The following is a 26,869-nucleotide window of genomic DNA, read 5'->3' as shown; positions in this document are numbered from 1 at the left end:
GAAAGGCTGCATGTGTCCCTTTGGGATCTGGAAGGTTGCCTGCTTCCTTCTAAAGGAGGAGCTGGAGCTGATGGAATCAGCTTATTCCTCCTTTGTGTACAGCCCTTTGCTATGAAGCTTAGCACTTCCGCACCTTTGATTGGCTTCAGATAGGACCTTGTAAATGGGTGTGGAGTGTGTCTTTTATGAAAAACCAAAGTCAACTTTCAAATTCCAGCTAACCTGAGATACAAAAAGAGCCCCCAAATGCATGAGAGGAAGGAATGGGATTTTCAAAGTATATTTGTATTTTGACTGACCTAGTCAGTCTTGTACAGATTTCCACTTCATTTTGACATACATAATTTATGAGTTACAGCTCTACCTCCAGATCTTAACTGATATTTACTTCTGTTGGAGCTTCACAGTTGGAATGGGGAGAAAAAAGCTATCAAAACGCCCCCACCAAAACCCAGCTCATTTGTCTTCAAGGCTGCACTCAACTGAAGACATTTAAAAGTAGGCCAGATTTTAGAGTAGAAAAGTTTTACAGAACTCCTAAACTTCTGGAAATTTCCAATGCAGAGTCTCTGGAAATTATGACACATTCAGTCAAAAGCAATACTTTTAAAATTCAAGTGCTGATCTCTTAGTATTATTTTTGTTTTGCCACCTTGGTGTAAGGCATCTTTTCTGAGAAAAAAATATGATGTTTGAACATTTCACTACTTATTTTAAATAAGACATAAGAGACAACTGGTGTTGCAGATTAGACAGTTAAGGCCTGAAGTAATTAAAGTTTTAAGGGAGTTAATCTTTAAATGCTTCAGTCTTATCTAGCTGATCTGTAAGCCAATTTTTCTCAAACATTAATGCTTTTAAGGACCTGAATAAAGAGTTGTTTACAACATCCATTTAATCTTCAGTGCACTTGGTCAGCTGCAGAGATTTTGGTTTGGTGGGGGGTTTTTTGCCCCTCTTTCCCCTCAAACTTTTTTTACCTCTCAAGAATCATTACATATGTCATTCTTCAATGAATAAAAGCATGGCAGAGCTCAGTGTAGCACTTACACGTGGATTGTGTTGTTTTCATTCTCATGTTACAGAACAGGTGCTTTCAGCAGTTAGTAGAAAACAGATGATAGCAAAAGTTCAGCAATTTTTTTTGGTCAGAGTGTTTCTGGACTCAGCTTGTATTTTTTTACCATACTAGCCTCTGCTAGACATCTTAAGAATGCCATAAATGTGGTGTATTTTCCAGTAGTGTTTCTGCTGTGCTGTAAACCAGTTACGTTCTGGGTTTAGAATCCCACAGCTCTTACTGAATAGATGTTAGCTTCTGGATTTTGTAGACTAATGTGATAAAATAATTTGATAGTGATATCTAAGGACTTGCAAGTAGTCCTTGTGTAGCATAACTTTGGCTTACTTGACTAAGTGCTGTCAAAGCACTGTTCAATTAAAATGCTTTATCCACTCTTGTTTTGAGTTGGAAAAGTAACCACTTCAGAGCACTACAGTCAACATTTTTGGTAGATGTGGTAAAATGCTGAAGTGACACCTGTTTGGAATTTCATCTCTCTTTCAGCTCTAATCTTTCATGGAGAATATTGATATGTAACCTTTTTGTATCTATCAAGGTGTTTTAAGATCCACTCTACCCATTTTAACTTAAATTCTTTTCTGGAGGAGAAAGCCATTTTTACAAGCTTTCTTAAGAAGTGCAGATGTTTTTAGAATCGCAGAATGATTTGAGTTGGTTTTCTTCATTCTTCATATCTGTCATCTCCACAGATGATACTTGACTGCATGAGATGATCTCGTTCACCTAAGCTTTGTGTGTGATTCAGTGTCTTTCTTACCTCTCCGTAAGTTTTTCTCATCTTGTTTAAAAATTAGAGGGAAGACTGCAACATGGATTTCTCACTACGTCTCTGCTTGTGGGGTTTTTGTGTAACAGTCTGCAGAAGAGATTCTTAGAACCCCCAGTTAAGCCATGAGGTGTTGTAACATTTACAAAACTCTGTGTCTTGGTATTTCCACCTTATAACTTACAGACTTGTCTGTGGTAATTCTCCTGGAGACCCTGCTTTTCCTGAAGGTTCTGAATTTTGAGCATTAAATGGTTTTTGTTGTTCCTTGTTTAAAAGAAAAAAAAATAGCTCTTGAAATACTGTTGACTAAAATGGGAGAGCAACATATATCTCAAACACACAATATGAAAATGAAAATGGGCTGTATCTCCAGAAACCAAAACTGAAGAGCAGAAATCCTATTGTTTTATATGTGAGAGCAAAAATTATGGGGAAAAAATATGGTTTTAATTACTTTCAGCTTTATGAACAGCCTGATTATGGATGTGCTTTGTGTTTTTCCAAAAACATTAGTTTATACTTGAAAGTTAACTTGGATGAATGCAGCACATGACTGCAGAGTGACACATGTTTTTGAGTAGCTGAGCATGTCCTTAACGTCAGAGGAGATTCTTTAGCCTAAGTGACCTCTTCCACTTTGGCCTGATCATCACTGAAGATTATTTCAGAATAATTCTATATGAACAGAAATCCATGTAAGTTTGGAGTGCAAGCAACAAAAGAGCAGTTCATCTGGAAAGACACAAACCAGTGTACATTTCTAAGTCAGTCAAAACTCCTGTGGGTGCTGCACCTTCTGGGTTTACAGCACTGTTTTTAGGTTTACCCAGCCACACAGCAATGAATTGTGATGTATTTGTGTGCATCCAGATCTGTTGTTATGCAAAATTCCTGTTTCCAGTTGTTCCTTGTGCCATGTGCAGATGACTGTACCTGTCTAAGTTAGTCTTATACAGGCATTTCTCCCTCTGTTGTCTCCACAAACAACCCTGTTGAGCTCAGCATGAATCAAAGAAGTTTAGCTTTTGAAAAAGATAAGCGCTGTTCTGAGATGGCCAGAGGTTAGACAGAAGACTTCAGATAAAGAGCATGAAGACGATAAGCTGTTCTCCTTGTCCTTTGAGAATATGGTGAGTGAATGGATTCTCTAGCAAAGGAGATTTGATGTCAACAGTAATAAATAGATGGAGCTCATGCTATTTAGAATGCAAATTTTCAGCAGTATTGTATGTTTCTAATGGGGAATGACATATGTGAGGCTAACAGCGTGACATGGAAAGGGGAATTGCTTGGATAATCTCCTGAGGTTCTTCTGAGGTTTGTTAACGTGAAAAGTGAAGGCTCTGGCTCTCTGTGTGGCTTCTTGTTTGCTTGTCTGCAGAGAGAGCCATGGGAAAGTACCAGAGTGGGACATCAGAATGGTGATGAATGAAGAAGTCTGTGTGGATTGCTGTAAGAGATGAGACCTGGTCTCTAGGGGGATTGTCAGGATTGTCACTGTTCGGTGCAGCAAACTTTATGTCACCATTGGATCATCTTCCTTGAGAGAGAATTGGACAAATGTAACAATCCAGGAAACCACTGAATTACCCCAGAACCACTTACCAGTTTGTTATTTAAAATTTCTGTTTTGTTTCAGCTCCATATTACAGATTATCTGTCAGCTTTCTGTAAGAAGTTAGAACTTCTTTTATGCTTGAAGTGCTGTAATTTAGACAATTTTTTGACTGACGTTTCTGGGGTTTTTTTGTTTGGTTGGTTTGGTTTTTATGTGTGTTTGTGCAGGGAGCTGAGAATTTATGTGGTTTTGGAGAAAACCAGCAAGCAAGAGTTGTGTGTTGAATTTATAGCCATATATCCAGTTGTCACAGAGCGATCCTTTCTGGGGTTGTGTGAAGGAGCAGAAAGGCCGATGATGTGCATCTAATCAAACACAGTCTATTGGGCTGGATACAAGATTGTGAAACTTGAACTGGGTTATTGAGTGTGTTCTGGGAATCCAGAAATAATTTATCTGTGAAGTTGATTCCTGTGACTGTAAATCACTTTGGAATGTTTTCTAATAGTTCAAGAAAACAGATTGATGGAAAATAAAGGGTATTTTACTTTTTTCTGAACAAATTTGTTAATGGCTTGCATTTTGTTAAAGCTGATACTTTTCATGCTGAGAATTTCTAATCAATAGTACTTGTAAATCATTACGTTCCCCCAACTCCCCAATTTGACTGACCTTTTAGTTTGGACTCAACATTAATTTTGTTGTGTTTTGATGCAGGTTTCTTCTGCTGGCTTAAATCATCTTAGAGGTTTTAAAGCTTGGCTTCCTAAGCTTGAAAACTTTTTTGAAACCTTTATATAGTGTAAGTGCTTATTCATAATTAATTATAAAAGGTATGTCCTAGTTGTGTTCAGCAAAAACCAGACAAGAACATTAATAAATTTTAAGATGATCCTACACAATTTAGTGCATTCTGTGGGCCACAGCTCATTTTATCATTGCATTATCCAGTTTGAAGTCAAACAGAAAGGTCAGTGCAGAGACCTTTTGCTGTTCCCATTGGTGTAAATCCTGATTTCTGTGCTCCATACAAGGCAGAGGGGTGTGTGCTGCAGGCATACACCTGGCACGGCACCCATGCAGAAAGCAGCTGATTCCAGTGCTTCAGTGTCTGACTGAGGCTGTGCCATGCAGAATTCTAGGGAAAGGTCTTGGAGGCTTATTACCAATTTTTAATTTTTTTTTTTTTAAATTTCAAAAGTAGCCTGTTGGTCTCCAGCACCACCACTAACTGAAGTCTCAAACAGAGCTCAGTTTATGAATCCTGAGGTTGGGGTGTTGTTTGTTTGTAATGCAAACACTACTTAATATTATTTCAGTACAGCATGATGGTGCTGGCATTTGGCTGATTGCATGGAATTGGCAGAACCACTTTGGAATTTTCAGTTTTTATTGTACAACCTTTTTGGACTCTTGTCTATATCCCAGTAACATGGAACAAATTGTTCTCTTTTATACAAAACCTGGCACTTGTAGGTGGAAAAAGAAGAAGTTTATGAATGAACTTGAAGGTTAAAAGATAAAAAAAGGTGGCTAGGCTATTTAGATGGCCTTCTTCTTCCTGTGTTATTCATTAGTAGTGTGGTATTTCCTAATTTCTGTTATGGTTCTGATCCTGATTTGGTAAATGACAATGAGAATTTTACTGAAGAAATCTTATTTTAAGTAAAAGTCAATAAATCATAATTTGCTATATATTTGTTTGCGTTTGGTCATAATAAGGTAAAAGAGTAAAGAAATAATGCACTTTTATATGCAAAATACAGTTTTTATTAAGAGGAAGAGGAAAAATATAACTATATTCAGATGTGGTTTGTAAGTGCTTATTTTAGGGCTGGTCACTAATGAAGAATTTTTCTCTTTGACTGAAATTCTCCTGAGTGGGGATCTGCCACAAGCATGGCTTCTTGTAATGAATTGCAAGTGTGGAGCCAGTAGTTTTGCCAGCAGTTTACCTGGACTGCTCCTAGAAAAACCTTTCCTTCTTTCTCTGTCTTCATTGCCCTGTGGATGTCAGAAATAAGCCAGTGCAGGCCAAAACCTACAGAAGTGGCAGATTTTTAAGATGAGTGTTAATGGTGCAGCTGATCCATGGAGTGTTAGAACTTTATGTAATGTTGCTAAGAGAGACCTCTCTCGGGTGTGTTTGGTTGCAGTGTCTGTGTTTTTCAAGGATGCACTGTCAAAGCATCACTTGAACAGGTACTTTTATTTAGCTGTCATGGATACCAGCATAAACTGAAAAGGAATTTTATTTCTGTATCAATAATAGAGTAATAAATGAAGCATTTCAACTGGCTGCTACTATGAATCTCTGAAGCTCCAGCTTGCAGATTTGGAGAGGAGGCAGTTCAGGCTTTACTTGTGGCTAATGCTGCTTGTACGGTGATCCTTGCACAGGTTATAGTTCTTGCTCAGCCTGCAGTGAATGAAATCTGAGCTGTGGAGTGAACCTAGGCAAAGAGGGAGAACTCTGACCCCCAAGTCTTCTTTCGAATGGTGTTTGGAACTTGTTCTCAAGAGCTTCCCTGACCAGATATCACAAGTCTTGCAGGTTTGTATCCTTTAAAATATCACTTGCCCTCTGCATGTTTCCCTAGAATAAAGCAAATTCCCCCTGCTCCACCTCCTGCCCTTCTTGGATTTATGTTTCTAGCTAAGGTACTACTGTTGCTTTTGAAGAAATTTTTCTGTCCGGATTTTGTCATACAGGTGTCTCCAAACTGCTTGCTCATCTTTCCTTTACACTGCCTGGTTCCTTAAGCTTGATGAGAAATGATCTTTTATTTATGTCAATGAAAGGAGATCAGAAAAGCAGATCACACCCTTATAGTGACCAGTATTGGTTATCCTCAAGTCAAAAATGTCTTTATTCTTTTTTGTTGAAAGTATATATTCTGATTTGAATCTCTGCCAAGTTACTTGGACAAAAGCAAGTAGTATATATATAAAATTAGGACTAAAGCAATTTTAATATAATACATAATGTGTAGTCACACCTCCCACCTCCAGATAAAATGATCTGCTGTTTTACTGAGCTGCTAGTATTTCTGTTGTCAGTCTGCCATAAATTGTGGGGAATTTAATATAAGAACTGGCTTTAACTTTCTGGTCATGTCCCTCTCTCCCTCTTCTCCCCTGGTCTCTGTGTCTTCAGAGCTTAGTTTTAGCTCTTTATCTAGGTAAAGGAGTTCAACACAAATCCATTCTAGTGTGTGTAAAACAAACTCATAGGACAAGGTTGGATTATGTAACTGCTTTGTGTAGATTCATGCAGTATATTACACTGGATTATAATCAACCCAAATATTCTTTTAGTAATAAAATGCCCAGTGCAGTTATGATTTCGGTGCTTTTTTTAGGCTTACCTCAGAGCTAGGAGTGCAGGAACAATTATTCTAAAAAAATGTAAATAAATTCAAAATTTTGATCCAAGGGAGAAGATCTGTTTTTTAGTTTACTGAAAGATCTCTGGTTTAATGTAGTATTTTAAAAACAAGCAATATTCCTGTTATGTACATGGCATATGCAGAATCAACCTCACTTCATTTTTTTAACTATATTGTTTCCTTTTTGACGTGTTATAGCAGTGGACAAGAGAGATGTTCATTAAAATCATGGCTTATAAGCTTACAATGAAGAATGAATTAGATTTAATGTCAAAATAGTGGGATAAGAAGTGAGTACTAAAGTTACAGCGTGCATTCGTGACCTCAATGTTTTTAACATTCCTTGAATACCAGATTTGTCTAGTTCTCGGCATCACCTCATGATTATTTGCTATAACTGCATACCAGAAAACCTTATTTCACAAGGATTTTCCTGCATTCTGGCCCAGTAATATACTTGTAGAGACTTGTTGGCATTTGCAATTTTGAAGATTTGTTGTTGGACCATTTTTATATCTGGTTCATGTCTTGTGTATTGGATTTGATCTGCTTCTCACAAAAAGCAGAGGAACTGGCAAGACCTCTCAAAAAGTGGGTGGAGAGTACACTCCCCTCCTCCCCCCAATTTAAATATTTTGCTCCTATGACCAATGTGTGTTCAGAGCAGCCACTTCTGCACGAGCAGATTTTCAGCACGCACAGCGAGTTATTGTATTGGCACTGAGGAGCAAAAATTACTCTGAAAAGTCACTTGCTCTTTTGGGTTATGGCTGAATCATTTATATAAACATGGCTGAAGTTTTCTATTTTGAAATTCCAGATTTGATTCTTGTTACACTTTCATCAATACTGTTACTTAAAAGGATGTGTTTTGCTTGTTTCATGTCTGAATGTCTTTCATCCAAAAGATCAGCAGCATTTCCAGCAGTGACTATTGTAATAAATATATATCTACAATTTTCTTTGGGTTTGGGTAATACAATTGTGAAAATGTCACATGATTTGGGAAACTGTTTCCATTTTATGTAACCAAAGAGCAATTAAGTGAATGGAAATATATTAAATAACAATAATTTTGTGAAGTTTGATCAGGCTTGAAAGATTGTTGATGTTGGTTTTTTGTACTAGTATGCCTTAGATGAAGAAAGTAACTATCTGAGTTGCTATGCCTGAGAAAAATTTTTTGCAATAATAACTTCTGTGGACTCATATGCAATTAATAAATATTTAAATATATTTTAGCTTGGTTTAAAATGAAGGTACATCAGTGTTAAGTTTAGTTTATTCTGGCTGCCGCAAACATAATTATATTTGTATTTTGTGTGGCAAAGGCTAAGCAGATAGTACTCAGTGAAGTGTTCAATAATACATTTTCCAAAATGTTTCAGTTTGATCCAAGGTGAAAAATAATATAATTAAGTAAAATGTAATCAAATGTCAGATTTTTGTGCTGACTTTGGCTTTAGACTGCAAGTATTGTGTGTAAGAGTTCAGCTAAAACCACTTAACTCTGGACCCTGAGTTCAGACTGATAATTAGATAACCTAAGTGGGATGTTTTTATTGAACCATTTCTTGGGTTGTTGAAATGGAAAGGCAGAAACAGTTTAACCAAAAAAAAGAACAACTGATTTAAAGGTTTTGTCTGTACCTTTTCTTTCAAAACTCATCCTTAGGCTTTCAAGAACACTTCAAAATTACAGAAAACAAGAGATTCTTTTCATTGGCTCTCCTTCCTTTTTTAACCTCTTTTTGTAGGATCTGAATACATTGAATGATGCAAGTATTTTTTAACAGTCTGTATTTGTAGTTTGATGATGAAAAGAAATGGTTGGAAATGGTTACCTGAAAAGGAGCTATTTGGTGGCATGTTTTGTGTTTTGGCTGGGTTTTTTTAATGAAACATTTTGAGCTTATCAGCCACTAAATAGACATCTTTTCTAAGTATCCTAATTTCGTTTGTTAAATACATAGATGTGATCTATGCTGAAGCATTTTAGGGTGTGTAGTATGGGATAATAGTTGACATACTTCTTATATTATTAAGGTGCGTCATTATTACAGCATATGCACACCCTCTTATGTCTTATTGCTTAAATATGACAGTGCTTATAAGCTTTCCTTTTAAAGTATGAATTTACTACGGTGAGTTAAGTAACAGCATATTTATGTGCACTATTTCACCTATTATGGGTAATGCCTTACGTGTCTGTTGCAAGAGCTACACTACAGTGGAAACCGTATTTAAATGAGGGGTTGAATTTAGTAGTGGTTTCTGAAGGGCGTTCAAAGAAGGAAACTTAATGACTCCTGTCTCTTCAGATTACTGACTTTAAGTGTGGCAGAAAAGAATGTGCCTTTTCAGTTTCAGAGCATTTGATGTCTTGCCCTAAATGGAGTAAGAATGGGGTGCTCAGGAGTTACCTATCATTTCGTTTTAGTCTGAGGTACCCCCTCCTTCGGGTTTTCTTGTTTGAGAGGGTGGGGTTCTCTATGCCAGCACTGTTCCAGAGGGAGAGGAGAAAGCCAATTACCTATTTTCAGATGCAATCTAGAAATGCATAAATGAGATTTGCAAAGTGCCCTTGCGCATTTCAGCCCCCAGTAAGACAGACAGTGCCCACAGGGGGTGTGTGCTTTCTGCTGAGGCTGCAAAAGCAGCGTGGCCAACAGGGTGAGGGAGGGGATTCTGCCCCTCTGCTCTGCTCTGGTGAGATCCCACCTGGAACACTGCATGCAGCTCTGGTTCGCCTGCACAGCAAGGACATGGACCTGTTGCAGCGAGTTCAGAGGAGGCCACCAAGATGATCACAGGGATGGAGCACCTCTCCTGTGAGAAAAGGCTGGGAGAGCTGGGGTTGTGTAGCCTGGAAAAGAGAAGGCCAAGGGAAACCTTCTTCTGGCAGCCTTCCATTTCTTGAAGTGATGCTACAAAAAAGCTGGAGCGGGACTTTTTACAAGGGCAGGTGGTGATAGGACAAGGGGGAATGGCTTCAAACTGAAGGGAAGTGGGTTTAGATTAGATGATAAGAAGATTCACTATAGGAGTGGTGAGATGCTGGAACAGGTTGCCCAGAGAAGCTGTGGATGCCCCTTCCCTGAAAGGCCAGGTTGGATGAGGCTCTGAGTAACCTGGTATAGTGGAAAGTGTCCCTGTTCCTGGGCAGGGAGTTGGATGTAGAATATCTTTATGGTCCCTTCCAATCCAAACCTTTCTATGATTCTGTGACTTGCTGTTTAAATTTCAACCTAGTGGCAAAATGCTGGCATTGCTACAATTTCTGCAAGGTTGTCTTCTTACTAGTCTGCATGTGCCACCTTCCTCTTCCTAAAGTGTCTGTGTAACTGCGGTGGGAACAATACGGATTTTGGAAGGCTATGTTTTAAACAGGAATTAGCAGTGTAACAGATAAGTAGGTTTAGATCTATTCATTCTGCTACAACTGGAGATATTACACTGTTGGTAGTTGAGCTAATGTGGTTAAAGTGAACCACACTTTGGGTTCCCTTTCCTGGGTGGTAACAAAAAGTCTGGTATTGCATATGCATCTTTAGGAGTTTTTTTTTATGTGCTTTAGTTTCCCCTTCTCAGTTAGGAAACGTGTAATGCTTCGTTACCCAATTGCTTGGTATTGTGAGAGCCTCTCATGTACGATCACAGAAGACTTTAGTATTGACTGTTCCAGATTCTTTTACTGTCCCCAGACTTGATGAATTTACTGTTGAATGTTTGTGATATGTTCAGAAATTATCTGTAGAAAACAAAATAAACCCTAAGTTAATCAGCCTCTACTACACATGCACAGAGCCTAGCAGAGATCTAATTTGCCTCCCTATGGGGAAAACTAACCATTTATTCTTATTTTTAAAAATAGCTCATTACTTCAAAAGAGAACTGTTCTCCTATACCATGACAATTTAATTTGATTGGAAGTTTTTTTGGTGAATGTTCTTGCTGAAGGACTTTTTACTTAGTGACTCTATTGTGTTGAGTACATCCATTTACTTTTGTTGAAGAGCGGTTAATAGATGGATGATTTATGATCTAGCTGTAGAGAAGCCTTTCTGATTCTTTTCCAGTGTAATTTGTTTTTCTGTAGGGTTACTAGTTCTGTAATTTGATGTCTTCTGCATGTTTGCTACTTGCAAGCAAATATTCTGGATAATGCTTTTTATAAACAGAAGAAACATCTGCCTACTTCCAATAACCCCATCTTGCCTTGTCTTCTGAAACCCACAATTTAGAGTTCTCTAATTTTATATTTTGGTTACACAGAATACTTGGAATTATGCTGTTTTCATTTTCCAAAGTCTTCTATATCTTCCCCTCCAAAATAGAGTTTTGTTCTGGGAACTTCCTCAGGAACCTCTCTAAGGAACTCTAAGGTAGAAAGACTTCTAAGAGGGGTTTTTTTAGTCCTCTTTGAGGGATTTTACCTTTGCTCTTATTTTATCCATTGTCATCATCAGTTTTTAGAAGCTTTCTCCTTCTGGTGCATGATGAAACATATCTTAGTAGTAATTGAGGTGATTGTCCCACTCTGCACTGGGGTGGCCTCACCTCGAGTCCTGTGTGCAGTTTTGGGTACCATAACATAGAAAAGATGTAAAGCTATTAAAGAGTGACCAAAGGAGGGCATGAAGATGAGGGGTTGGGAGGGGAAGCCATATGGGGAATGGATGAGGTCACTTGGTCTGTTCAGCCTGGAGAAAAGGGACTGAGGAGAGACCTCACTGCAGTTAAAACTTCCTCACGAGAGGAAGAGGAGGGACTGGCACTGATCTCTTCTCTCTGGTGACCAGTGACAGGACCTGAGAGAGTGGCCTGAGGCTGTGTCAGGAGAGGTTTAGGTTGGATATCAGGAAAAAGTTCCTCACCCAGAGGATGGTTGGGCACTGGAACAGGCTCCCCAGGGCAGTGGTCACAGCACCAGCCTGACAGAGTTCAAGAGTGTTTGGACAACATTCTCAGGCATGTGGTGGCTCTTGGGGTGTCCTGTACAGGGCCAGGAGTTGGACTTGATGATCCTGATGGGTCCATCCAACTCAAAATACTCTATGATTCGATGATTCTAATCCTTATTCCTTAGCATGTTTCTCTGCCACATTTCTCAATCATTTTCAAAGGTAGTTTTATATGTAAATTGCTGGAGTTTATGTGTGCTTCTCTTTTCCTTACCTTGGACATGACTTTTCCCCCCCCTGGAGAAATGGATTGTTTTCAAACGATCATTATGACAGGTGGGTGATACACTGTGACAGCAACAGGCTTCAGACTCATCACCATTTCCTAGGAGCAGTCAGGTCTACGTGAGGCTTATCACATTGACTTCCAGCAAAGAAATTGCTACAGGTTCTTGCTAGAATCAATTATATTCCTACTCCCTTGCCTTTAGAACTCGCTTTTCCTTACAAGCTGGGTTCATTCCTACTGTGAAAGTGTCCTCTGTGGAAAGAGGGTCAAGGCTACTCGTGGGTATTCTCCTGGCAGAGAAGCAGCAGCATCGTGTTCCAAGGAGCAGTGCCTGGGCACAGCTTACCAAGGGAACTATGTGGGCCACCACTGGGATGTGGCAGGAGAAGGAGGGAAAATAAAATGGTTATTGTGGATGCTGATCTTTTAGTTTTTATGTGCTCGCTGTCAATTTTTTTCTTGACTCTTCAATTTCTGTCTGATACAGGAATGTGTGATTAAAAAGTGTTGAAATGTTGAAAAAAGAAGAGTTTTAATAGATTTTTCCAAGCAGGGATTTTGTCTCTAAACTTTTCAAGCAAGCTGGCAAGAGTGTGCTTTCATAAAAGCCTGTGGCCAGCTCACTTGTGTTCATTTGGAACACAACTCTGGAGCTTGGGCTGCTTGTCATTGCCTGGATTTTCCTCAGTAGGAACAGTATTGAAATTCCCATATTAAACCTCCCGTGGTTATCCTTCCTCTTTGAAATTAGTTTGTGTATGTTTTCACTGCATATTGTGTATTTGCACCATGTTGACATTGTCTTCAGGTTTTACTTGAAGATAATGTACATTTCCTGAAAATATCTGAGGTGATGAAAAGGATGTTATTTTTTTCTTGCTCTGATAGGTATTTCAGGTATTTTAGCAAAGGATTATACAGATATTTTCATATCACAGTGGAAAGACTGTACATGGTGCTGTTAAATGTGAGTGCTTGTCTGAACTTGTTTATACATCCTCTTTGGGATGCAGCTGTGCCACACTTGTGGTGGGAAAACAAAGAGATCTTACTTAAAAGCTGTAGCAGTATTGTGGCACAAAGGTACTCTTATTGGGGGCTTTGGGGCTTTAGGGGGGTTTTGTTTCTTCTTTTTAGATTTCAGGCTCTAGTTTTGCTGCCACATGCCATAAATTTTGCACAAGACTGCAATTTATGTGCAGTGTTTTCAACTACAGTAAACATTAACAACCTCATCGAGAAAAGAATTAAAATGCTTTGAGGTCATGAACCTTATCCTTGGAACGCCGTGGGTCACAGTTAGAGTTGACTTTAGTCAGTGTGACTGAATGAATATGTGTATGCATATACGTAAAACAAAAATCTGACAGTTTTTTTTCATATATCCCTTACTTTGTAGAATTTCTGGGTTGTGAAAGAGGCAGTGACTTTGAAAGTTTTATTGTGTTTTTACTGTGGCTTTTAAAATGCATATAAATAAGTAATTGCATGCTTTAAATGGAAGCAACATAAAGGCATGGAGTGCTCTTTACTATTTTTGTCTTACATATACTATCTTAATATGTTGTATTCAATGAATGCAGTAATTTCAGAACAGTAGCTGATATTTTTATATTTAGTTTGGTTTTATTTTTAATCAAATCAGTCTTGGTCTTATATTCTGTTTAAGATAAGAATTTGTGTAATACTATGGAGCAGGGGGGAGAAGCTTGTTAAAGGTTGTTATATGTTGATGTACAATTCCACGGGGCTTTGTGAACACTTTCATGTGGATTCACTGGAAATGACTGGACAGAATATTTTTCTTAGATTTTTTTTTTCCTTTCAGTTGGCAGTATTTCCTTCTAACCTTTTTTTTTAAAGATTTTCCTTTGCTTAGGATACTATTTCTCTATTACAAACCCAAAAACCTGATGGCTCTGGAAACAATTATTTCAGATGAGACATTAGAATTATAGATAAATATGAACACTTCAATTTTTTCTTAACTATGAACACTTGATAATTTACTCCTTATGTGTTTTGAAAAGTAAATTTACTCATTACTCTTGGTATTATAATTCATTCTTTAAAACATCATTATTAGCATCAGTTTTGCAAATAGGTTAACAGGTATTATGGCAGTCAGTCATGAGTTCTGGGGGCATATTTTTTGTATAACATGTAGTGCATTCATGGCTGCAAAATTTTCTCTTGCACTTTTTCTGTTTCTGGTGTTGGCATTAAAAGCATACATTTAGTCAGGTATTTACCATCTAAATTTCACTGTTTTCACTGTGTCATTTCAAATATCTGATCAGTTGGTGCTCCAAACTGTGTCTTGGTTGAAGTAAATTGTCTTTTAAGAATGTCTCTGCTGGAGGAGTCAGTAGAAGTTGGTTAGCACGGTTACAGGAAGAAACCACAAGGGTCTGGCTTCCAGTAGATACTGGAAGATATGTGAGTCGAACACTCAAGGGCAGGGCTACCATCCAGAGGAGCTTGTGTAGGCTGGAGGAGTGAGCCAGGGCAAGCATTATGAAATGAATCAGGGAAAAATGCAAAGCCCATATTTGGGAGGGAAGAACCACGTGTCATGTTTCATGTTGGAGACTGGCTGGCTGGGATGCGTCTCTGCTGAAAATGACCTTGAGGTCTTGCTAGACAGCAAGCTAAATGTGAGCCAGAGCGTGCCCTGGCAGCAAAGACCTCCAGCAGCATCCCAAATGGCATTCAGAGGATCACAGCCAGGAACCTGAGAGAGTTGATTATTGATGTCCTTTAGTCAGTACTTGAGAGATCCCAACCAAAAAGCTGCATCTGCTTTTGGGCCCCCCAATACAAGAAGGATGTCCATCAACTGGAGCTGTATTAGAGGAGGGCAGCCAGGATGGTCTGGTCAGGTCCCAGAAGACTTGTCCCACGAGGAGAGGCTGCAGGAGCTGGGACTGTTCAGACTGAAGAAGGGACGTCTTTGGGATGACTGAACAGCAGCCTCCCAATACCTATTTGAGGGTAGGTATCAAGAAGATGGAGCCAGCTTCTACTCAGTGGCACCTGATGGGAGAACAAGAGGCAAAAGGTATAAATTGAAGTAAGAGGGGTTGTAAGCCAAGCAAGGGAAAAGCTTCCATCATAAGGAGAGTCAGGCATTGGGATAAGCTGTCCAAGAGACTTCATGGTCTCCATCCTTGGAGGTGTTCAAGACGGACTTTGTAAATCCCTGAGCAATCTGGTCTGAATTCATACTGTTTATCATACTTTGAGCAGGAGGTTGGACTGTACAGCTCCTGAAGTGCCTTCCCTAGGACCTCCTGTTGTCAGCAGCCTTATGTATCATAGCGTGCAGAGGTTGATGAGGAGAAGGAAGAACTGCAGTGAGATTATATCTCAGTTAAAGCAGCTACTGCATTGCAAAAGGGTCCTGCTGCTGAGCAAGAGGGGCAGAGCTGCATCCCAGCACGTAACTCACATTCAGTGAGCCAGGTCACACACATGCTGTGATTAACTTTGTAGTTGATTTCTTACAGGTAACTCTGAAGAGTTGTTTTCCAGCTCTCTGCCCAACATCCTAAGGGTGCTTCGTTTGGGAACTGATTCTGGATGTTGTTCATCAGTCGGGCTGTCGGTACCAGCAGAATTCCTCCAGCTGCACAGAACAAACAGCAGCTGCATTTGCTGCTGTGGACTGCTAACAAAACCAAATTGCACATTTCACCTTTTAAAAGATCTTGTTGGAAATAAGTACTTTTCTAAAAATGTAGGAGATAGACCTGTTTATTGCAAAATCCCCAATGTTTTGGTCTAACTGGAGGCCTAATTGACAGCTCTGCATTTGAAAAAAGATGGAGAAGAAAGCAACTAATTTTAAAATACATTTTTCCTTCTTAGTATTTAAGTTATTGATGGGTTGTGGTATGGTTTTCATTACTCCATCCAGTCACTTGGTTTCTGTCACTTTCTCATGTGTAGAGCCAGATATGCAAGATGTTTTCTTAGTAATTTAGTGCCTTGATTTTGTGGTATTCGTCAACAGCATCTGTTTTATAGCGATATGCATGTTCCTAGGAACCTGTAGAAGCAGAAATGCCACTTCTGACTTGCCAGATCTCTTGATCAAAAGTTATTAAAGGCCTGGAAGTTCTTCCCAGTAGACCTGCTATCAGCTCTATCTAGAAACAGAATATATGCTTCGTTAACTTGAGGTAGCCATTCTTACGATAAATCATTTTGATTAGTTGGTAGGTGGTGTGTTTGTTGGGTGAGCATGGTTGTCTACTGAAAAGGCAAAGGTAAAAATGGCAAACTTAATGAACACTTGGTCTGAATGTGTTTTCACATTTTGCTCTAGAAGGAGTGTGTGTCTTCCATGGGAGGTGAGGGAGGTGGCTGTGTACAGCATGGTCTTTATCTTCATCACACGTGTATTGCTTTTAGTTATGGCACTTAGAATGCCAGAAACAGCAGCTGCCAAGTCTGGAGAAATAAATTTGTCTACTTTATCACACAGTAATTTTATTTTCAGGAAAAGAAATCTTAAGCAGAAATTGTCTAATTGTCAGCATGTCAACTTGCTAATTTTCTTTACCTTGCCTTTGACAATATTTTTCTCTATGAGAATCTCTTAAATGGTTGCTTTTTTCAGCCTTCAAAACAGTATGTTTGGCCTTTATGAAATGTCTATGTAAAGTTTTGTGGAAATTGCTTTGAAAAATATCTAGATACCTTAAAGATGTAAATTGTGGAAATGTGGTTTTGCATCTTAGAGTGGAAATCTGATTCAACTGATGTTTTCTTCTAGTTGAAAATAAGTAGTTTTTTAATGTGCCATCCTGAAAAAGCATTATTAAAAGAGGAAAATATAAGTATCTCAATGAAAATATCTCAATATTCCATTTGTTAGTAGTAAAAGATTTCTTTTGCTACAGAAAGAGAGTGCTCAGCTTCAGGCAAGACTCTATTTCAGGCTTAATTTGTGTTTCAATAATTTCAGTGAATTAGAAGTTCCATGAGGGAAATGAAAATGAAACTTAGACTTGTGCCCCCCTGCCTCAAACAAGAATGTGATTTAGATAAAGGCAACTTTATGGGTAATCTGCAGTTCATGTAAATATTTTTTTAAAATCCACCGTGTTTCTGTGTTTTATTCCATGTGAGGCTTTCAGGGCAAACCTGGCCGGGGGTTCAGCAGATAGTTATGCGTGGAGGTATTTGTCTGACAGGGACTGCTTGACTTTTTAAACTCTCCTCATTGTTCCAACGCAGTCCCAGCTGTAATGTGGAATGCAGCACGAGCTTCCGGGAAGTGCTCGAACACTGCTCCAACAAACGCCTAAATAGGAGGGAGGATCATCACTGGTGACTAAGGGCAGCTGAGCTCAGCTTAGCAATTCCTCAGTTCTTTTGTTTTCCTGTCCCGCGGTGAGACGTGGTCTTGGCAATGGCTGTTGTGATAAAGGAAAGGAAAGGTGAACCAGCTCCTCAAGCAGGAACTGCAGGAGGCTGTGTTTGTTTCTCTTTCTTGTTTGGTAATGAAATCTGTTGTTTCAGTGAATAAGCAAGCGGCAATGACATGCAGAATTGCACGTTCTAGTGAGACACTGACCTGCCAAGATTCCTTTCATTTATAACATATTCCAGAAAAAACTTTTGACCAGAAGCATCATGTTACTACTTAGAAAGCTCATCTTAGAACATGAGAATCCAGCATTTCTGAAACTGTGGTTTAACATCTTAGTGTAAGTGGTTGGTGTGATGATTATAATCAGAAGAGTTGGTTTGTTTATGAACTGTTGTAAAATTCAGTATTTTACATGTTGTTTTAGTTAGTGCACTATATACTACTTATATTTGCCATAATTGGTCACATTGTAGTAAACTTCTGAAAGTTCATTTTGATTTTCCCACTACTTTAGGATCTTTCATGTGAAAAAAGGTACCTTTTATTTTTCTTTGCACTGTGATAGGGGTTATTTTGGTGCTGTTTTTACTGATGATTCATTAGAGTTAGAATTCATTTTAGTTGATAGATGTACCTTGCAGATGGTGAATTAAGTCTTTTATTTATGTGAACAGTAATGCTTTCATGACACAAAAAAATTTATGGCTCTGTGTACTAGCTGCCTACTTGCTCCTGGTAGTAGACTTACTGCTTACATATTTCTAGTAATTAAGAACACAAAATCATGCAGGAAGGATGTCATTACTGCATAAAATACACTGAGTGATTTAATAAGTACTGTACATGTCAGGCCTTAATTGCACAGGTGATTAGAGCTCTGGCTGGAAAGTGAAATGGGCACTTTTCAAGAGACCATTTAGTGCATTCCTTTTGTATTAATAAAAAGCATCAAACCTTTGAAGTGTGTGCACTGAAAAGATGGTAGAACTTAACCAGAACAACTAATGAAACTGATCAAACAGCAGATTTTTTGTTTTAAATAAAGATAAAGAAGATATCAAAGAAGGAGTTAATGGTTCCAGAAAGGAAAACTGCCCTGTGAATCTGTTCATGTTTGAGTGCACATTCAGAACTGCATCCAGCTGCACTGTAGATGGAAAGGCTGCTCAGTCCATGCAGCTGATCCCTTTATCTTGTGACCTGGAGTCTGTGACACAGCGGATAAGGGATTCATTCCTCTGTCCTGCATTCCATTTCAGTAAATCCTTCCACACCCAGCACCTCATCCAAAGCACTTTTTTTGTTTTGGTGTTGTTTTGTTTTTTTTTTTGTCGGTTTTGAAGTTATTTAGGGAAAGCCCAGAAACAACGTACGCGTAAAGAAGGATGCATCCTGCTGACTTGTTCTTCCTTTTCCAGGAACTGACGTTCTCATCGTGTTGAGTGACACACACAAGCAATACTGAGTTTTTAATAATCGTGTGAAATAAAATGAAAAGGGGGAGGGGGACTGCAGTATTTGGGAATTTGGAGAGGAACCTCGGTTCCGGTCTCAGGAGTTGTTTCATTTTGTAATTGGACTGCTTATTAAAATATGCAGTTTTAAAAAACTGTAGCTGAACAAAATACAGAACAAAATTCTCTTCTGTGCCTCTCTATGCCTCTCTAATCTGTTAATATTCTCTGAGTGCATAAACCAAACAGTGGATCCAGCTGAATCACTGACATCGTTTATTTGAAGATTCCAAGTCCTTTGCCAAACCCCTTCAAAATAGGTCAAGGAAATGATGAGGCAAGGGACGGTCAGTAATCAGGTAGTGACCAGGAGAGCTGAAAGAGATCGAAAGGTGCAAAAAGGTGTTCATCCCAGCAGAAGTGTTCCTTGTTAGAGATGAGAATGTTTATATGCAATAAATACCATCTATAGGATTAACAAAATTGCAGATATTAGAACTATTTATCTAGTTGGGATCAGAAAAAACCCTTGGGAGAATGTTGTTGAGTGCAAATTAGTTGGATGAGTAGCAAGACAGCACATGAAATTCTGTGCTGATGAATGCAAACCCATGCATAGTGAAGGAAGTAATATGAACTCTGCATAAGCTTTGCTGTGTTAGGAATTAATTTTACAAATTTAGAAGACATCTGAGCAATGTTTTGGACAGCAGAGTTGAAGATCCCTGGCTTAGTAAGCAACAGTTTGTGAACAAAAGCAAAAGCTAAAATTTGTTAAGGATGGAATTATGGAAATAAAATGCATAAACAAATAGTTCCCCTGTTGCCTTGAACCATAGCAACAAGAAATTTGGGGATGATTACTAGTATGACAAGGTAGATGAAAAGCTCGTGGAGGTGTATAATAAATATGTTGGATATGTCTTTCTTCATCTTCTGGAACCTGGTATATTTTTCTCACTTTGTATAACAAAGTCAGAAGGCAAAACTTTGAAGCACTGTTAAAAGGTCAGAAAAACTTTCTTTGGATAAGAAGTAGTAATTTTCAGATCCTGTGATGTGTGTAAGAGAAGATTAAGTTCCTTCTTTTCACCAATAGATTCTTGCATTTCCATTTTCATAGAAGAAATACTTGCAGTAGTTTAAGTATTTGCAGGTTAATAAGCAAAACGTTTTTAGTTCAGCAGAGTAAATTTTTCCAAATCTTTTATCTCAGATAAATTTATTTTTGGATAGAAATGCCATATGTGGGGGAGTGACTTTTTTTGTATTTGCTGTACTTTTGTAACAGCCAGTGAGATTATGTATTTGCAGGGAGGTACCTGCTTGTGACTCAGGCTGGAGCTGAACATTATGTTCATACACTGCCTCCTCAGCCTCTTATTTAGTGCTCATCTTTGTGCTTTAGACTGGTGGTAGCCTCTTAATTTATAAGTCAGAGTTTATTAGAGGAATTGTATCTGAGCATCTCATGTGATTAATAAATGTTCTTCCTGCTTGGAACAAGTAAAGGAGAAATCCTATTAAAAAATGACAGTTCTAATCAATGAATGAGGTGCTTTTGATTTAAATCATGCCTGTAAGTAAATCCTTTTTAATACTAAACAATCTTGGTAGATAGATGCAATTAAATTTGGGGTTCACAGTGAATTTTAGGAAACAGCATGATGCAGCAAATACAGTAAATTCATTTCTGAGCGGCAGAAGAACTAGTTTAAAAAGCCTTTCTGGCTCAAGTGAATTTCTGCCAACAGGTATTTTCAGTTGCCTTCTCAATGCTGAGAATGGTTGTTATTAAAAAATCCACTGACTGCCATGGTTATTGCTTACCCTTCTGATTCAAGGTTCTCACTTGGCACCATTGCCAGAAAAGCAAAGCATTGTGAAGATGCACATGATACTGTCTTGAGGTAATTCTGAGATGCAGGCATCTGTTACTGATGACTGTATGCATTTTTATGGCATAGATGAATTAAGCATTGGTTTGTTTCTTAGAAATTTTCTGTTTTGGAGCAGAAACTGGCTTTACAGCTGTGTCTGTAGGAAATTACATTGGAATCAGTGTGACTCCATGAAACCTTAGATAAGCACTAGTGACTGAGTTTTTGAGAATAATTTCTCATTATTAAAAATAAATGTTGTTCATATGTTTCTAGTGGATACAGGATTTTACCATTTGGATTTGTAAAAATTTGTATCCTAAATGGAGACTTCAATTTTGGTGTGTATCTTAGTGACGTTCTTACACAAAGGTATAACTAGTGAATTAAAAGCTTGAAAAAGTCATTGCTGCTTGATTTTGGTCCAAGGCTAACATAATGTCTGCCAGCCTTTGCTTCTTAATGTATTTTTTTTCATCAAGTGTGTCTACTTTTGCTAATGAATTTTAATTTTAATTATGCTAATATTTCTTCTATGTGTGTCTCTTCTAAAGAAGCTGTTAGAACTCAAAATCTTTGGTTCTGGGAATTGCTGGGGGTGTAGCTCTTGCACACCTAGCTTTAAGGATGGCCTTCACTGCTCAAATCCTTTTGTAATATAATGAGTAGATCTGTAAGGAGAGAGTGACCACTTTAGTTTTACCAGTAATTAATCTAGCAGTGTGTGATAGACAAAGAAATTATTTCTCAGAAAACTGGATGGAATGAGAAGATCATCCTAAAATACAGACCAAGGTGTTGTAGACCTTTCTGTTCTGAGGATGAGGAAAGGAACAAGGAGGAACACATCAAGGAATATTCAATCATCAGATGATTGACTATTGTTCTGTATTTGACAAGTGAAGGGAAGTGGTGATGGCAGGATATTGTTGTACAAGACATTCTGGCTGTGAAAGAAGAGAGATTGATAACTGGTGATATCTGTGTAGTTCTGGTCATTGGGTTGTGCCTTCAGTTCCATTATCCTCACATTACCTTAAGTAACCCAGGATGCAAATGCCCTCCAGGGAGGGTAATGAATAAGACTGTTCAAGTTCTCAGGCTCAATGAATCCCTCTATTCAGTGCTGTAAAACGGTATTTGATGTCCCCAAAGTCAGGTTACTATTCAGAGTGTTTTTTCTGTGTTTCACAGCACAGGTTAACTGTATGGAATACTGACATGTCTGGAACATGTTTTTGTGAAAAGCAGGGCTTGCTTATCCTGGATAAAAAGCACAAAAGTATTAGCAAGTGCAGAGATTTGCAGTTAGTGCTTAATGCTCCCAGTTGTTTACCCAGTGCTCAGCAGGTGTAGTATAACACCTTCCCTTTCCAAGGGCTGGGATCTGAGAGCTCTGGGAATGCCCCATGAGTTAGCTCAGCTTTTCAGTCTGCAGCTGAGCTGTCTGACACTTCGTGTCTCAAGGAAGCAACTCCTCTGGGTAGCTTCCTATGCTCCTCATTAGATAGATTCCCCTGCTTAGGTTGTCAGTAGTTTCCTGAAGATACTGGCTCTGCCTCTGTGCCTAAAGCTGGATGTCTTTAAAACATCAGTCCCTTGTAACAGTGGTAATAACTGTAGTAAGGGAAGTTTTTCTGCAGGGAGGGAGGAAGTTATGTCAGCATGTTACTGTCTCAGAGGCTGCAAGTTAAAAATGCAACAAACCAGAAAAGCCTGCCACCAGCAGCCAGAAAACCCTTAAAAATCCTCAAAGCTTTTCCAAGCCTCATTAAGCCTGGCATCAGTAGGAGAACTCAAGGGTCTATATATAAAGGATGTGCCAGAACAGGAACTCGTATGCACGGATGTGTAAGTGTTTAACATCTGAGTTGGGCAGTACAAGAGCATGGGTAAGTGATGGGTGGCAGGTTAGCTCAGAATTTTGGTGTTGGTTAAATGCATTTGGCTAAGAGTGTACAGGGAGCTGTGTTTGTGTGATAAATTCTTTCACTTATAGAGCTGAATTCAATCTGTGTATGCTTGTGTGTGTTTAAGTCATGCAGAAATGATCAGCCTTTGTGACTTGCCACCTGTTTTGAGTTAGAGGAAGTCTAAGGTTGTCTGAAGGCACATTATTTTCAGGCCTCATTGTCATTGGCAAAAATGCAGGCAGGAGATGAATATTCTTGTTGGAAGAACACTGGCTGGTTACATTTAGGCGCTTTCTTAAATTCTTGTATACATTGTATTTAACTACATAGCAAAACTTTTCAGTCTCTTGCAGAAGACTACTTTTCTCAGCGGAGCTAGATACTGTCTTTATGCTCTTGTGAATGTCTGAATTTCAGTTTTGTCATCTAGAGCATTGATTCTTGAATCACATTCAAATGAGAGTATCACATACTAGCTTTGATTCAATTGACAGATTTAGGATATGAGAATACATCTGTGTGTGTAATCTCACATAAATCTGCCTCTTTAATCCACAGTGTTATCAACCTTTATTAATGCCAATATTTTTAAACATTATAATTGCATTTTAAAAAACCCAGTCCTCCTTTCTGTCTTGTATCAGTTTCAGGCAGGAACGATTGCTACTAAAAGTGCTCTGCTAATTAGAAATAACTTCTCTGTTTAAATGCTTACAGTGCTTTATCTTGTACAGACTGGTGGTTTGCACTGAGGTGGTCATACTAACATGTTCATGCCAGTGGCATACTCTTAAGCACATACATTGCTTGGAGGATTAAGTGTTCCTTATATCATGGAGCTCTTCATAAAACAAACAAACAAACTTCAAGGTTTGGAATGTAATCTCTATAGTGTCACACTGCCTATTTGTCTCTGTACTGCTTATGCAACTGCTTATGCATTGTGCATTTTTAGTCAGAGGAATGTGGGGTGGTTAATTTCAACTTTTGTTTTCAATTTATTTGTTTTATAAGTATAACCCAATTATTTGTCCTTTTGAAAGAGGAGAAACTAAAGATATATGCACAAAAATTAGAACTATGCTTTTAGAAGTCTGACATTAATATAAACAGCAGAATGTACTAAAAATTGTAATTTACTGAATTTTCCCATATGTCTCTGTTTTTCGTGCTGAAACTTGTCCCTGTTGCCTGGAGAAAGATAGATGTTTTGTCCATCATTAAAAACTGTGAAAAACGATGTCTGGAGGAGGCAGACTGCAGCACAATCAGATGTGCAGATGATGCAAAATTGAGGAGGGCAATTAAATGCAGACGTTGTTCAGATCAACCTGGACAGGCTGAATGAATGTACTGAGAGGAACCCCAGGAAATGCAGCAAATATTTTTGTATGGGTCATCTGTGTAAGTTTATAGAGCTAAATGAAGCCACCATTTGTGTCCAGAACCTCTCAATATTATACTCTGACACCTGGTTCAGTTACCAATTCCATGATAAAGTTTTTGGAGCAGCTCATCTTGGTTTCTTTATTTTGGGGTGTGGAAATCCATAAAAGCATCCTGCCGAGTTGCTGTCCTTTTTCAGAACAGCCACACTTCATTGATCAGCAGCTCTCAGAGTGTGGACAAACAGCTGAAGGTGCCAAACCCTTTGGCTTCTTTGAGCTTTCCATTCAACTGCATCAAAAGAAGCATGGCTGCATCAAAAACACCGTGACCAGCAGGTTGAGGGGGGGGATCCTGCCCCTCTGCTCCACTTTCGTGAGACCCCACCTGTGTTGCTGCATCCAGCTCTGGGGCTCCCAGCACAGGAAGGACATGGACTTGTTGGAGTGAGTCCAGAAGAGGCCATGAAAGTGATCACAGTCTGGATCACCTCTCCTATGAGGAAAGGCTGACAGAATTGTGTTTGTTAAGCCTGGAGAAGAGAAGGCTTTGGGGGGTGCCTAGTTGTGGCCTTCCCATACCTGATGGGAACCTGCAGAAAGAAGGAGAGAGGCTTTTTGCAAGTGCGTGTAGTGAGTGACAGGACAAGGGGGAATGACTTGAATGAGGGTAGGTTTAGATTAGATATTGGGAAGAAATTCTTTTCTTTGAAGGTGGTAAGGCACTGGCACAGGTTGCCCAGAGAAGCTGTGGCTGATTGATCCCTGGAAGTGTCCAAGGCCAGTTTGGACGGGGCTCTGAGCCACCTGGTTTAGTGAGAGGTGTCCCTACCCATGGAAGGGGTTTCAACCTAGATGATCTTTAGGGTCCCTTCCAACCAAAGCCATTTTATTTTTCTCTAAACTGTTGGCTGATAGGTGTGCTGTATCCCTGTGTAATTCTTCGTAGAGATCCAGTTGCACCATTTCCTCTCTTGGGCCTGAGTTTATTCTTTCACTTCAGCAGCTGGAGAACCAGTGACCAGCATGCCTGGTGTTGCATGCTTCATCACTGATAGAAGACACTGTTAATGCTAATAAGTAGAGATTTCTATAGCTGTGAATGGTTCCCATTAAACAGAAAGACTTTTCTATCTGTTGGGTTTGACTGACTAAAAATAACTGTCTGATATGCAGAATTTACAGTGGTGGTATAATTTTTGAATTTATAATGCACTTCTGTTGGTACTAAAAAAAGGAAGTTAATTTTTCATCTAGATAGACTGACCTTGAAAGTTGTGGAATGTAGTAAAGATTACAGCAAGATTATGACATTCTTAGTCAGGATAAATATGCACCATGATGATTTTATGCTTTAGTAAAGTCTGCTAAACCTTCAACAGCGCACTGACAACCATCCAGAGTGAATTTTCATTACACTTATCCAAACAATTTTTATAATCTTAGCAAGCATACTCCATCTCGAGGTTTATTTAGATGAATAATGTTTCAGATTTAGCTGATCAAGATAACTGCTTGGGAAAAAATAGCTCTTTATGTGGAAAGATTGCTGTCCTTTTCACTGCTTGTCTCTGTATTTGCTGGTACTGGGCTCAATAAAAATAACTTTCTCCATCACTCCACGCAGGGTTGGTGGGTGTTTCAGAGACCTGCAAGCCTGGCTCCCACTGAGTGCAGAGCCAATTGTAAGAACGCACGTTCTTCCAGCTCAGGGGAAATTCCGGAGCAAACTGGATAATCTCCCCTGTCTCTTCAACTCTTCTGGCTCTTTGGTTTTTCTACATCTTAACAGGAAACTTCCCCACTGCTGCCAGTTTTCCAGGATTCATCTGTGGGCTACTGCCTGTAGAGCACTGAAGGCATTTTACTGGGGAAGGCATAACATGGCTTTAGCTTCTCTGGCAGACTTTAAACTGTGCATGGTTCAGGAGATTATTTTTCTATAGGCATTTTCTCAGTTTTGAAAGAGAAGCATGTTCTTGGGAAAGGCTGTTGTTTTCATGACTTGTGCCTAGAGGACTTTGCTGTGTTATGGCTAGGATCACTTGGGAAGATGGGAGGTGGCAGACCTCGATGTTTTTGGGAAATTGGACCATACTGGAATGATTCTGCTTTCAGGCTGGTGTCCTGTCCTCTATTGTCTAACAGAGATTGGGGTTGTGACAGGGAGAGTGTTTGTTCCTGAGGTCACTTCTGTTCAGGACTCCACATATTAGGGTATTCCTGCTCTTCCTGCTGGTGTGTGAGCTTGGAGATTTACCTGTGTGCCTGCTGGGCCGCCATGAATCCTGTTGTCAGCTTTAGTGCTGTATGGGGCTGTTTGCATTGCCAAAGATAGGTGGCTTTCCAAAACTGTAATTTGAATAATGAACAGGAGGCCCATAGTGAAATTGTGGATTTGAACTGACCTGATAAATAAGGCACGCCAGTTTTATTCTGCATTCCATAAAAACATGTGGTAAAGGGGTCTGATTTGCATCTCCAGAGATGTTGTCCTGTTTATATTTTATTCTCAACCGAAGAGATTCTAATTCCTGTGCTGTGAGTGAAGTTAAACCACCTTGCTGAGAAGTTGAGATTCTTTCTCTTTGTGTTCTTATATCCATGTTTTATTTCTTAGGGTTTTGTGCCACAACTTTACTGCTCTGCAGAGCTTTGGTGGTTGGTGGTACATTTTCTGTAGGAACAGAATTGTTGCATCTGCCAGAGAAAAGCAGTTTAGGACAAGAGCAAAGGGATTCAATGCAAATGATGTGGAAGGTTCCATATGATACACTTTTTGCAAAAGGGAAAACAGTAATTAAAAATACAGCTGTTAAAAGCAGATTTATATTCAATGAAACCTGATAATGCTACTTAAGATT

General features: G+C 39.0%; 1 protein-coding gene across 7 annotated transcripts in view; it reads left to right on the top strand.

Annotated features, from left to right (window-relative positions):
- SBF2 (SET binding factor 2) overlaps positions 1–26,869 on the top strand; it is a 235,314-nt gene that overhangs the window by 51,083 nt on the left and 157,362 nt on the right. Inside the window, exon 1 of one of the 7 annotated variants that reach the window (XM_048306568.1) lies at positions 5,825–5,965. The exons of the other annotated variants lie outside the window; for them this stretch is intronic. Coding sequence (XP_048162525.1) covers positions 5,840–5,965 — 126 coding nt within the window. The 5' untranslated portion in view covers positions 5,825–5,839. Of the gene's footprint in view, positions 1–5,824; positions 5,966–26,869 lie in introns of those variants that run through there. 7 annotated transcript variants of the gene reach the window in all.

The sequence above is a fragment of the Corvus hawaiiensis genome, chromosome 6, assembly GCF_020740725.1.
Source record: "Corvus hawaiiensis isolate bCorHaw1 chromosome 6, bCorHaw1.pri.cur, whole genome shotgun sequence".
NCBI lineage: Eukaryota > Metazoa > Chordata > Aves > Passeriformes > Corvidae > Corvus > Corvus hawaiiensis.
Note: the sequence above shows the minus strand (reverse complement) of the source record. Positions and strands in the feature narration are given on the sequence as shown.